General features: G+C 38.0%; 1 protein-coding gene across 1 annotated transcript in view; it reads left to right on the plus strand.

Moving 5' to 3' along the window:
• The window catches only part of ptprua (protein tyrosine phosphatase receptor type Ua), a 188,496-nt gene that overhangs the window by 94,197 nt on the left and 79,488 nt on the right, over nucleotides 1–14,811 (plus strand). The window contains exons 4-5 of the mRNA XM_040122540.1: nucleotides 5,351–5,432; nucleotides 11,306–11,421. Of these exons, the coding sequence (XP_039978474.1) occupies nucleotides 5,351–5,432; nucleotides 11,306–11,421 (198 nt within the window). The remainder of the gene's footprint in view (nucleotides 1–5,350; nucleotides 5,433–11,305; nucleotides 11,422–14,811) is intronic.

Genomic DNA, 14,811 nt, shown 5'->3' on the forward strand with positions numbered 1-14,811 from the left:
TTTTTAATCACTTGGACATCTTGTCAGACAAATCTTGCTAAAACACAGAGTTTTACATATGAATCATTGTGTAGTGATGCCACACATAAAAAACCTAACATCAGCTAGCAACTTCAGCAGCATGCAGGCTTATACAGTCTTATACTCACACTGATAACCCATTTTGTCCTACTGCACAGTGACACATTTTAAACTTGCACTTGCTATCAATCTGATTGGATCAGAGTGTGTCATCTGACTTGAGTTCATGACCCTACATCCTCCAAGACGCCGCTTGGCTTTGGTGAAAAGAGCTTTCTGTTGGATAATGGACTTTAGACTGTCAGGGCTTTGAAGGAAAGAAGAGAAAATTGATCAGACTGACTCACTTTTTCCCCGTCAGCTTGGTTTTGGGACGTGCAGTAGGTGTTAGAGAGGCGCTCGTTTGGAAATGCTGGCTTCTCTCCTTTAGATTTATTTTTTTAACTGCTCCAGTTTTTCTTCTCTCCCTGACCACTTTGTCCTCCTTGTCTAAATATTTGAATTCCCAGTGCATCTCACTATTAAGTCCCCTTCTCTCTTATCTTTCCTTTTGCTCTCGCTTTTGCATAACTGTTTTATTGCTTTTTCTACTAACCCCCTTATTATTATTTTTATTTATGATTTATTTATTTATTTATTTTGGTGGGACTTTTGCTGACTTTAAAGTTAAAGACATTTATGAAATCCTACCCCATTTTTGATACTACTTATGATTAGCATTTTCCTTGAACTAAGCATTCGATGTACTTATATTCTTTAATTACCAATCTATATAGTAGTTTTCATTGGTGGTGGCAGAGTCTACCATTTCCGCGTTGGATTCAGACATCCTTCCTAAGCACAGTTTAACAGAAAACTATGCATGCAGATAATCCGTTTCAGAGCTGAATTAAGTTACTTCTAATACAAACAGAACTCCCTACTGCCTCTAATTCACAGTTAACGTATTCAAGTGACGGAACACAGAGTGGCTTTTATTGTGAAGCACCAATAGGAAGTGCAATATCTTTGTCACAGTGGTAGGCGCTGACAGCAATTGGTTATCAAAAATGCCTCTACAAAACAAAATGGTTGTTTTCTGCATTTTTTCCCCATGTCTTCAGTATTTCAAAAATCCTGGCCTCCTGCTACCAATATAAAAAGAATAATTTAAATTTTTTTTCTGATATCAAATGTTAATGTATTAGTTTGACTAAAACAGTAATACTTTCTATAATGTATATGATGATTTAAAGTCCTAAAGGTTAAAGTAAGTATGACATTTGAAAAAATATTGTTTTTGCAGATTAAATATTTGAGAAAAGTAGCTTTTGGTGGCTTTAGCCTGCACCGCATCTTTTCATCCAACTACTAAAACCACGCACAAACACACATTCACTCAGCATATGCTGTCTCGTCCTCCAGCGGCCACACGGCAGTGGAATTACTGTACACCTCACTGTATCTCTTCAGCCTGCACAGCGAAAATGGCAGGGTCAATTGCATGTCATATATATTTCAATGTTTTACTGCCACAATGCCAATAGGGATCAATAGTGTTGCCCTCATTCTAGCTGAAGAAATCAATTAACAGAACATTGTTGCAATTTTTGTTCAACTCAAACGACTGCATGTAAGTCGTTAAGTCATCATGAAGATTGATGGTGTCAACACATCAGTTGAGAGCTTTATCATTAGTGCACATACATACATAATTTCTGCAGCGCTGTAATGAAAACTAAACGCTAAAGATTATTAATTACTATGGAACCTTGTTTTAATCCGATCCCTTTTACTGCCACTGCTCTTGAGTTTATGTATTCTCTGTGAGGCCTCCTGGAATGCAGTATGGATCTTCTTATTCTACACTATCAATTCTCCGGCACTGAATTTTATGAGCCAAACAAAATGATGCAGGAGATGCATATTAAAATCCTTGCATACCTTATACAACAAATGGGACTGTCCAGTTGCGTCCGTCTCCTTAACTGTCTGCACTTGCTTTTCTTATGCCAGAACTTCCTGATTTGGATTTCTTTCTAGTGCCATTACCTTTGGTTGTGCCTTTGCACTGTTACAATCCTCCTTTTTATTGCCGATTTTTTCCACAACAAAAGCCTGAGAGAGACTGAGAGAAGGCTGGAGAATCACCTTGAAGTGGATATTTTCAATTGGACACATCCATCTCTTATACTGTTTGCACAAATAGATTTTCCTCCGTGCCTACTTGTGTGATTATTTGAAAGGGGTGAAACTTTGCTATCAAATATTAAAGATTCTATCAGGCCACGTCATGACAAAGAGTATCAGTGTGGCTTAAGCTCCCACCCTCCGCTTTCTAGCTCCTTCACCTATGCAAGGTGTTCTTCCACTGTCTTTTCCTACACCATTTTTCCATACATCATTTTATATCTCCTTCTTCTGGTGGCCCTGTAAAGAAAACATCTTCACCAATTCGATAACACATGCACGTTGAAAAACAAAAACTATTGCAAAGAAATAAAACACGGGTGAATGAATTAAGAAAGACACTCCCCAGTTTGACAACACATATGAGCCTGGAGGTATGGAAAATAAATGGCAAATACATTGATAATAAAATTTTCCTTAGTTACATTTGGGTGCCTTTTTTTAAAATTCACGTGATGAACAAACTATTATGAATAAAAACATTCAAAAGCAGCATAAGGTCAATCCTGCCACCTAAGCAGGGAGGAAAACTACAGAGTCCTGACGGAAAGTCCTACTAAGCTAAGGAATTAGGTGCAGCTAGTTAAAAAAGGGGCAGCGGGTATACTTTGTATTTCAAATTTTTTGCATTTTGAGTCTAAAAAGATTTTATGTTCACAAAGTCACTTCATGTTATCCTAAACCGTAATTATAGATTGGGATTATAAAAGCATTTGCGCTATCATGAATCCTGCTTGTAAAAAAAAAAAAAAAAACGCAGCTACAGTATATCCTAACTTCTCACTGTTTTGTCAGTGTGGTAAACTACCTGTCGGTCTGTTAGTCATGTTTTAAACCCAGAGTGACCCACCCGCTTTCTACTATCTTTGACATAATTGTCATGGAAATTAACTGAAAAAAGTAATTGAACTGCTATATTAAAAATGTCGCTCTGTTACTTTCACTTCTCAATTTATTGTAAAATAAAAACTAAATTAAAAAGAAAGTGTTTTACTTCGGCCCCTATCAGGATCCTGTAGTAATGAAGACTCCACTTTTCCAGTGATCTGATTGGTCAGGAGTCTGGCAGTTGGCAAGTTTTGATCTGATGTTCTGTAGTTAACTTGCTACATGTTGTTAAAATGCAGAACATATTTGCTAAATTTGCTTGTGTTTTTTTTCTTCGCTGCAGCACGTCAAGCTATCAGGGCTCCCATAGTTTCTCCCCCTCAAGTTACTCTTTACTTTTCATGCCTTGAGCAAATTGTCTCATTGGCAGTGCCCTGGTTTGTATGTATAAACTGAAAGGAGATCCCACGATTGTCATTTGTACGTATAATAGCTGGTGTTTGAATGTGCACAGCTAACAGATGCCAACGTTATTCCTCAATTTCTGGCACAGTCATACTCAAACACACTTTTCTATAAGTGAGGGTAATGCGGAGGAGCTTAATGATGGCTCAAAGTGCAGAGCTGAGTGAATCGATGGTGGTGGGTACGTTGACGCGTGATGAATTGAAGAGTTAATCGGTCAGACATCTCTAATGGCCCGACATAGCAATGAAAAATAAAAATAAATTAGTGGAAAGAAAGCCTTTGTCTGTATCCATCTGCCAAGGCCTTTTGTGGTATTGATTGGCCCTAGGCACTTAAAGCCTGATGTATTGTCAACATTGCAATCTATTGCCAGTCTGAGTGCACAGTCACAGTCTGACTTCCACTTGGCTTTGGCATAGATAACTAGAGGTAGTATGAGTGGGTGAAACACTCTGACTACCGCACGCACACACACACACACACACACACACACACACACACACACACACACACACACACACACACACACACACACACACACACACACACAGACCCACACATACGTCTGATGTAGTGTACAGTTACAGCTTTCATCTCACTGGCTGTTAATGCACTCAACCCTCAAGTTCAGAGTTTGTCACGCTGCAGTAAAAAGTGAAGTGTTGCTTGTAGAGGGGATGATTTGGGCTCTGCTGACTGTAATTACTACTTGGAAAACCAGAATGACTTTGTTGTACTCTGGGAGGCCTCCAAATTCACTTGGAGACTCTGCATGTGCCCATTTCATTTAGATGAGTGAGTGAATATTTAAGCTGTGTTTAAGGACTCCTGCAGCTGCCATATGGATTGATGAAAGGGGCAGCAGAGTAGGAGAGAAGAATTTAGTCATTCATTATGCCCTGTAAGGCTTAATAAGGTAAAATATCTTACATTTACAATAAGTCTAATCAAATAACCCCAAAACATCAAAAGTTTTGGGGTTATTATTATTTGTTAGCATATTATGATATTTTATATTACTTTGAATTTACTAGAATTTACATTTACACTTGTAGACAAAATCCTGTATTGGGTTTTATCTCAAGAGTAGAGGCTGACAATTTGGATGGGAGTCAATGTCATTATTCATCATGTGATTGGGATGGGAAAGGAAAAAAATGGATGAAACATCAGGATAAGTTTAGGATTTAGTTAAGGTCTGGTTAATGATCAGGATAGGGCTCATAACAATTGAGATTTGAACATAGACAAGCGACTTGTTTTATTGCAAGAAACTTAGATTGAATATGTGTATTTCCATGTCTATGGTCTACACTGGCAATATGGGTTTAAGCATACAGTATATCTAGCAATCCAACCTGTTTATGAACACTGAGACACCACTGCGATCACTGCACACAGCGGAAACCACTCTTTTGTAGTTTCCTTGCCTTCAGAGTTGTTCAGGCCAGTGGTGTTGCAGAAATTGGAATCTTTGCCTCCTTTATAATAGTTTCCCCCTGCATGATTCGCATGACCTTTTAGTACAAAAAATCGTGTCTCTGGGGAGGACTTGTTTTTTTATTCTTAGAGCTGAAAAGATTCTGCTAATAACTAATTTTATTGCAAATATTATTACATTGCTCAATGAAACATAGGCTACTACACAACAGAACTGATAAAAACATTCGCGATTAATGTTTTACTGGCAATATCAAGTTTTACCCTGGACATTAAATGTACAATGGATTTAATAAAAAGTCTGTGCATTTCTGTTCTCGACAGGCCTTTGGACCCCATCTACTTAATTTTCTACACTGTCAGTTTTCTTGCCACTCAAGATGTAATGGTCTGTAGCCATCTGAATTATTCATTGTCTCCACAGGTCATCTTTGAAGCGACTGTTTCCGAGGAGCGACAGGGCTACATTGCATTGGACGACATTGTGCTGCTCAATTACCCCTGTTGTAAGTAACCCACTCTGCACTGCTCATAGCCTACCTGCTGACCTTTACTGAGTCCGGGGAAAGTGTCTGGCTGAACAATGGAAGCCCGGGCCAGAAAGCTCAACAGTTTTCTCGAGGTGATTGAGGACTATGAAGCAGTCCTGCTGACAGGGGGGCAACTGAAGGCACATATACCTGGTGCCTGTCCGAGTATCAGAACCACAATAACACAGCAGGACGCTTCTCTTTTGTGCTGGCAGAATGGCTGACCTTTTCCTCTGATTGCTATGCTCCCAGCACAGTGCTTTTAAAGCTAATGTGATGTTACAGACAGGGAAAGGACAGCTAGTGGTTGTGCTTTGATCCTCCCTGGTATTTTTTTTTTTGTTTGTCATCACGGGGATATTGGGGTTGGACCTTTATGAGTGCTGGTAATGTTACATTGTGTTCTGTTCTGTTACACATACCCCCAAAATTGACAAAAGCTATATCTGACTGCCAAAATGTGATCACATGGAGCCGGAAAGCAAGTAAGATTCAACTGAAAATTGGTTCATTTATTAAATAATATGTTTTTCCATTTAACAATTATCGGTTTGACCAATTATTCTTTGCCAACTGTGATATGATGTGAGTGTTACATTACATAATTAATCTATAATTGGTCATTTCTACACTGGCTGTTAATGGAAAGCCATTACCCTAAATCAAGTATAATACAAGGTTTTAATTAGATTCAACACATGTAGGGATGGTTTTGTTTTTGTTGCCATTATTACTACTAGATGTTATATTTGTTTTGTTCAGTTCTGTTGTTTTTAGTAGGGGTTTATTGCTTCATGGTGGTTTAAAATCAGTTTCAGAGGCTTTTCCACCAGTAAAAGAATGACATTTTCAGGAAAAAGCTGAATTCTTTTAGGTTTTATAGGATTTCTTTGTATGCAATTGCTTAAATTGATATATCAAAGCTGCACTAATGAACATTTTTGATATTAACAAAGAATCCGGGTACAGTATGTAATGTCAAAGAGGTTAGCGACTAGCTAATTTTATAATTTTATTGCAAGGCTAAAAGAGCCAGATATTTTTCTCAGAGGTTGGTAGAGACCGAAGCAAAGCTAAAAGGAGAGTAATTAGTGGATTTAAATTCATCACATTGCCAGAAACACAGCTCCGAATGAATGCTAATCTTGTTCTGTGTCTGTGGGATTTGAAAATAGGCAATTGTTTGCTAACACATTAGTCCATAAGAACTTTTTAACATGCACTATGTTGTGCTTATAGCTTGTCGTATTGCCCTTGTGTGGCCAGAAGAGCAATTCATAAGTCTTTAACAAAACTTTCCTATTGAATCTCAATTATCTGCAGCTTCAGTCCAACAATACTGACATTGGTATTGTTTTTCAGAAAACTAGTACTTTAGCTAAATATTACTAGGTAGGGTTGCCAGGACCCCTCAGCTCATTATGTGTCTCAGGCCATGTTTAGCCCTTGTACAGATGGTGGCACTTGGACCCTCACCATGCCTATTAGCTCACATTAGGGACGGTGTCCCTGCCAGGGGCTGCTCTATTTACAGTGGCTTCAGAAAAGATTCAGAAATCTTCACTTTTGCACACCTCATTGTGTTGTCAAATTAATTGTAAATTGATATAACTGCCATTTTTACCCATCAAGTGAAAACAATTATTTTTAATTTTGATTTTGATTTTTTTCTCCCCTTTTGTTCTTGGGTGATGATGCGACAGTGATCTGGCTTCTCCTGGTAATGGTTTAATCAAGGGATTTTTAAAACCAAACTATATGCCTACTGAAGCTCTGTTAGAGTGACCGTTGGGTGCTTGATCACCTCCCTGGCCAAGGTCCTTCTTATGTGGTTACTCAGTTTGGCTGGACAGCCCACTCTAGGAAGAGTCTTGGTGGTTCCAAACCTCTTCCATTTCACAATCATTGAGGCCACTGAGCTCCTATGAACACTCAAAGCTTTAGAAAAGAGTTTTATAACCTTGGCCTGATTTGTGCCTCATCACAATATTATCACAAAGATCCACAGAGAGTTCCTTGGACTTCATGGCTTGGCTTTTGTCCTGACATGCAGTGTGAATTGTGGGACCTCATGTGCCTTTCTAAACTATGTCAACTCAGTTCAGTTTGCCACAGACAAGTTCTAAACACATCTCAAGGAAAATTAAAGCAAACATGATCTACCAGATCGCAACTTGGACTGCCACAGCAAAGGGTCTATACACTTTTGTAAATAAGTAAATTTTTTGATTTTTTTTTATGGGTTATTGAGTGTAGACTGATGGGCAAAAATGGCGTTTTTCTCCATTTAAGATTAAAGCTACAACTCAGTAAAGTTTTGAAAAAAATCAAGGGGTCTGAATACTTTCAGAAGCCACTGTATGTACAGCGCAACTGAGTACTCAACCACACATATTCACACTAATCTGCTCATACAAACAAATGCTAAGTACAGATAAATGCATACGTGCACAATCACATATTATTTTGTATCAGCCCCTGTAGCTGCAAGAATGACCTTTATCGACCCTTAAAAACACACACACACACACACACATACACACACACAAACACACACACACACACACACACACACACACACACACACACACTCACAAAAAGATGTAAGTCAATATTAGTAAACTGGCATAAATTTCCCCATAGGCAACAAGAATAATGGTATGTCGCCTTCGGAAAGATTCAACTCAAAGGCAACAGCTCTTCAGTTTGCGTTCTCTCTCATTTGACATTTGTGTTGTTTTCCTCTGGAGTTCATGTCTTTATTCTAAAAATGTGTTTCAGTCAAGACCAATCACTCCTGCAACAAGATTAAGAGACAGCATTACTAATGTAAGGAATTAACATCTCAGAAAGTTGGAATACATTTGAGACTGAAATTACCTTGCCTCTATTTTTGTTTAGTGGTATTAATTAAGGCTAGACAGGTCACATACTGACACTACTGGGCTTTTAGATTTTAAATTAAATTTTCTCAGTAACTGTTAATGCTGTTGCCTCATCCTCAGATGACTCCTTCTATAATTGGGGCTGTGAACGCTTGTCTGTAAAAGATGACTTGGAGTAAAATAGTAAAGTAAAAGTTCAGACTTCATGTTCCTAGCAAAACATGAATTACTATGTCTGCAAGCTAGTGTTGCTTACTTAAGTACTTAATGTAGCTACTGAGAGTGGGAAGGTGAGCTAGCTACTTACAGTGACTATCCACTATTTGATATTCATTATGCAACTAACTTTATTTTGGGTTTTAAGTACATTTGATGAAAAAAAAAATCAGCCACTTGAGAAAAGGAGGTGCTATCTGGTACTAAAAATCATTTTCACATGAGGTAGGAAGCAGACATTATCACAAAATGTAAATTTTACGCTTCTTGATAGTAAAACATCAGTTGCCCTGTCTGCTAGTTAGCATTAACATTAAAATGATGTTAGCCAGTAGTTAACTGAGTAGTATCTGTAAAAATTTCATTGTAACCTTAAGACACTAACTTTTAGAACAATAACCTTTATGTAAATTGTAGCTTTTTATTAGAACGTCAGTAATACTTCCGCAGTGCTGTTAATATATGATTATATTGTAAATAAGGTTAAAGGAGGTTTTAGAATAGTATAGGATTAATGCTTGTTTTTGCCTGCAACAAATACAACTAATTGTGGTAAGAGACCGGGACTGTTTGCAGTGTTTGGAATGAAAATTGCCAACTTTTAACTTAATCCAGATGTTGGAGGGTTACAAAAGCTTTATTATTCCAAACTGTATTGTTAGATACAGTGAAAACCACAACACTTTTTAGTCTAGGTAATTCATTTGGATCTTGATGTATAACCAGGCAAGGTCTAATGGAAACTGCTGAGTCCCACTTTGTGAGACCACAAAATAGTCGCTAAAAAGGTAGCTCTTTTCTTATAAGTAATACCTGATGCTTTATAGCATTCTTAACAGGAGGCTGTTTTCACAGAAGATTTTGACATGTCACAGCAGGAGAAGCAGAGGTGTAAATGATAAACTCAATGGCTGCTGAATTCCATTTAGCTACTTCATCTCAGGGTCCTGGTATTGTGCCTATATCACGATGTCATAGATTACTGGGACACCTGAATAAAATGGAGGCATTGTTAATGTTACACCTCTGCTTTTCCTAGTATGACAAGTCAAAATGTCTGCTATGAAGAAAGATCTTTGAGACACTTGCAGTTAAAATATTTCATATTACTATTTCTTTAATACCACATTATTTTGAAGCATAACACTCAGATTTTCGAGTGCTTTATGGGAATATAACAAAAATACATAAGTGTCCTCCTTGTTAATAGCAGTGAAATGCGTTTTGTTTGCATTAAAGTAAAACAAATCATAATGTCATACTGATGTATTAATGAGAAATGCACACATTGGAAATATGATATCTTTAATTATGTTCTGCTACTTGCTTATTGATCAGGACAGAGCTGAAAATGACAACCGTTTAGCAACAAAGTAGCAGAACCAGAATCAACAGATCTGACAAGCAGAGGAAAAGCCTCTAAGAGAAGACAGGAAACAAATGGTACTTTATGTGTATATAATTTTTAAGAAGGTTCACCTGATTTAGAAAATTATCAAGTATTTGTAGAACAATTTTCCAAAAACTAAGTAACTTCTGATCCCCTTTAAAAATACCCTGTGGAGTTTTTGACAACTGGAGGTGCTGTGTTGTGATGAGCAGGTCCCATGTTTTTTGTGTCTCGTGTTCGGGCTCGGGCTGTCATTCATGCTACACATTTTTCTGATTGTTCCATGCTATTCCACTGATCATCACTTGGGGATGTTAACGTGCCAAGATATGTAGCTATGTGACAACAAAAGGTAGGGAAGAAGATAACTGCTAGCTAGCAAACATGAATGTAAACAATGTAGGCTTCAAAATATTTAAAAAAAATAACTTTTTTGCAAATGTTTTATGTGGAAGAAAAATGCATTCAATCTCTTTGCTAGACCTCAAGGAGAAATGCAATATGTTTTGTTGAAAATACCAAATGTAAATTTAAATGCATTTGTTTATGAAACATTGCTTATGAATGTCTTTATCTGAGCATGCAAACAACATTGTACAGTAGAGTCACTCAGTAAAATTATCCCTGTTTTGCATCTCAGCTTTAGCTATTTCATATTTTATTAAATTATATTATAGAGCAACAACAAGCTGTTTTCTTCAACTGTCATAGAAACTAAATAAAGATTTGCTTGTTTTCATGATAGGGCTTTAAGTTTTATAATTATTAACTATTATTATTATAAACTATTTGATGCTATTAAAACAATGCCTTTCTGTGATCCTAGGCAACTGTGTCTCTGTCTTAATGTCTGTCTGTCTTAATAAGTTATTTAGTCTCATATGCAGCCTTATGCTCTGCATTGTCTTAACAGAAGTGGAAACTCCTGCTAATGGGGTGAGATGATTGTACTTGGTTCCAAAACAGCTTTAGTTAATATTTTAAAATTCACGAAGTAAGATCATTACAGATTTAATGCCTTTTTATAAGAATATTTTTGCAGGGTATGTCTATATACTGTATGCTCAAATGTTCATTATACTTGACTGCACTATACAGTATGTATGCATCCATGTTTGTGGGGTTGTATCTAGGCTCAGGTGTGTAGTTACTGCACAGGCTCTGAATAAATTACAATTCACATCTGTGTGTTTAATGTATTTGGACAGTGATGCTCAGCTCCAGATGTACCACTTTCATCATTTTGTGTGTGTGTGTGTGTGTGTGTGTGTGTGTGTGTGTGTGTGTGTGTGTGTGTGTGTGTGTGTGTGTGTGTGTGTGTGTGTTTGTGTGTGTGTCTTGCGTGTCCCTTTCCACAGACAAGGTGCCTCATTTCTCTCGGCTGGGTGATGTTGAGGTGAATGCCGGGCAAAATGCCTCCTTCCAGTGTGTCGCCACAGGCAAAGTTTCTGAGACTGAGCCCTTCCTCCTGGAGGTGAGAAGGAGAGAGTGTGTATGCGGGTGTTTTTCTTTTCTTTTTATTTATTATCTTTGCTTGAACAGTCAAGCCGACATCTCCACACCTGGATAACAAAAGAGGATTGGGGGCCGTAGAAAGAAGAAGCAACACAAAGGAAAAATAGAAAGACGTTCTACTTGTTCAGCATTTAGCTGACAGTCCTATCCAGAGCAGTTACATTTACATGCATGACTGCTGGGCATACTCCCAGAAAGTCTTATTCAGGCTGCTGTTTACATGAGTTTTTCTTACTGTGACTGAGTCTAAACCAGTAAAAAGAATATTCGTGTCTGCAGATAAGATGTTCCAACGCCATAAAGCCTGAAAAACATTCAGTTACCAGTGACCATCCTCTCTGACTAAGCCATGATGCTTTTTAATACAGGCCAAAAACCAAAAAGGTCCTAATAGTAATTGCATTAGTAAGTGCTTTTCACTGCACTGCTTTTGGACACAACAAACTATGTCTGTAATGCCTGGCACACTTTGAGTGAGTGCATGCTTTGATGATCTGTTTCAGGGCAGGGACAGTTATCATAACCAGGTTTGTCTGATTGGTTTCACTGTGTTCTCACCCCTCTCATGGCCACATGTTTGCAGGTTCCATGTCTTGCTCAGTGACACTTCACTGTTGCAGAGATTGAATTTGAACTTGAATTTGAAATTTCAGTCTGTTGAGGTACTAGTGTAGGAGCTGTTTTTTTTTTTTTCGCGGAACACAGACTATATGTTCGGTCAGACAGCGAGCGGTTGCCACCGTGGCTTCAGTGTTCTGCTTTTTGAATCAGCATCAGCAGGGGGCAGTGCCGCTGCCAGGGCACCCAGCTACCCCCGATCCTACTAGCCTGTACACCAGAGGCTGCTGCAACTATAATCTCATTGCACAGCTAAATAGAAGGGGTTGTAGCTTAAAATAGAGGGAAAGTATTGGAAATGGTTAGCAATATGAAAAAATGACTAGTTGCTAAATGTTGTTTATTGTACTAGACCGGATAATCAGACTTGATGTTTATGTTGCTTCAATACTATTTCTATTCATAGATCTATTCTATATTAGTAAAGAGGTGTGTAATTTTGATAACTCAGGTAAGATACCTGTAAAATCAACTCCTCTGTTTTTTTCTCCTTGCTGTAGTTTTTGTGGTTGCCATGGTCACACAATGAGCCTCAATGGCAAGATGAAAAAGTTAAAACCATCATAAAAAATTCTCTTCTTGCTGCTGCCGCTGTCGTCAATGCTCTGTTTACCTCGGAAACAAGTAAAGAGTTAGCTACCACTCCCTTAGGTTAGTTGAACTTGTTCCACTTCATCAAACGAGATTCCCAAAGAAGCTTCATAATGGCATTGTGTTTTGACCCAAACCTCACAGAGACGTAAAATGATGGTGTGCTTGGGTAGTCCTTGTTAACTCGTAAAGTTGAAAATTTCCAATACTCAAAAACAGGAAGTTGCCTTTCAAAGTGGAAAAATACCACGTCATAACTGGTAAAATCTGAAACGTTTTTCCCCGAAACACAAAAGCAATTTTTCTCTTCAGAAACAATATTTATATTTCTTCTTTCTCCAATAAAAACCATTGACAGTGAGGTCAGACGTCTCAGTGATGGACATGGCTTTTTGGTGATTCAGGGGAGAGACTTGATTGGCACCCAGAGCACCTTGTCCAAGCTGCAAACAAGAACCAAAAAACTGGAGTTTAAACCTTTCATTATTTCAGTTGTGTAGTGGCATTTTTAATAGTTAGTTCAATACACCTGAGCATCATGAGCACGACAAAACTTTTAAAAAAAGTTAATATGATATTTTGCAATTGTTTGATTTAATGAGGACTTTCAAAACTCACCATTAAACAAATAACTGCACCACAGTGAATTTCGGGACACTGAGGACTATAATGCAAGGATCAGACTACACAATATTTTTGCCTTTCAATATGGTCACTGTTTCAGGTGAAGATTTCTGATTAGAGTCAGAAAATCTTATCATGACTTGGCTGACAGACATGGCAGGTTAGTCAGTGGACCCTGACCAATAATGGTTTGCTGTTTTTCACAACTTCTGTGATGTTGATGGGTAATGGAAAAGGAGGTGCCAGGGGCAGGCCTGACTGTCCCACCTGAAAGCACTGCCAGCATGTCTATAGCTATGCCCAGAAGAGGGCTCTGTTTTCCCGCGGGTCAACATCATGGAACAGCCCATAGAGGCTTTCAGTCTTTTTGTCTTGATATCATGAGATGTTCCAGATGCTGTGTGGGGTATCTTCAAATATAGAACACTATCAAGGGACCCACCATCTGTCCGGTTAGGCCATTATCAGGTTGATATTGTATAGTCTGATTTCAGCATAACAGATACACTAGTTTTCAGTTTGCAGCCGCATTTCGAGGAGTCCTCAAGGTGGGACATCCCCCCTGACTACCAAAAACATCAGCACCACATTGAGAATCGGTGACAATGGCCAAGCTGAGGGTTATATTGCTGATTGAACCCCAAAGATGGAATCTACATTCTGTCTGTTTCACCTTTTTTACATTTCAACATAACTTTACACTTGAACATAATTTTACTGGTCATGAAGAGAACTACTCAGCCTGTGAAACAGTTGTTTGATGTCTTCTTAAAGTCTGTTTCCATTTTTTATGTGCATTTTCAATTTGTGCAGAAAAAAGTCTGAGTGGAATCACCTAATATTCACAGAACAGCCGTGGAGTGCTTCATTTGGATGGAAACCTGGTTAGAGACTCAGTGAATTTACTCAAGCCTGAAATAAATATTCAAGTGACACATTTTTCATATCTTAGTCTTGGATACTCCAATTTTTTAAAAGCCTGCACAATGAGCTGCGGCGTGAAGTTTGAAAGATGTGCACATTTACCAAGCAATGAGGGTTTAAAGAAAAGACGTTACTGTATTGCATTATGGGAAATGTAGGATACACTGTTGACGGGCTAGACCCTTATAAGGGACTACAAGTTGGGATATCTCAGCCTTTGCTGCATCATTTTTGTCCATTGTATTTTAAAATTTATGAAAGTACGACACAAAATCTCAGTTAATATCCAAAAATGGAATTGTCTGATGACAAAGAGCTGAAATCCCCTTGTCTGACATTGTGATTGACGTATAGTAGTTATTAAAGGAAATGGGAGCCATTATCTTAGGTGTTAGCATAATACCAGTAACAGTACTGTAATTTGATTTTGTAAAGAATGCAGTAAATCTATGACTCAGGGTTTTTCTTTTAATGGTTGTGTTGTGGGGAAATGAGTCATTTGAGGGTTTGGAAGATTATTAAGTTTGCGCCTCTGCTTTTGTAGCTTTTTTGATTGTGATGGTATTTAGTTTACTAAAGCCCCTAAAGTCAT

The sequence above is a fragment of the Xiphias gladius genome, chromosome 24 (assembly GCF_016859285.1).
Source record: "Xiphias gladius isolate SHS-SW01 ecotype Sanya breed wild chromosome 24, ASM1685928v1, whole genome shotgun sequence".
NCBI lineage: Eukaryota > Metazoa > Chordata > Actinopteri > Istiophoriformes > Xiphiidae > Xiphias > Xiphias gladius.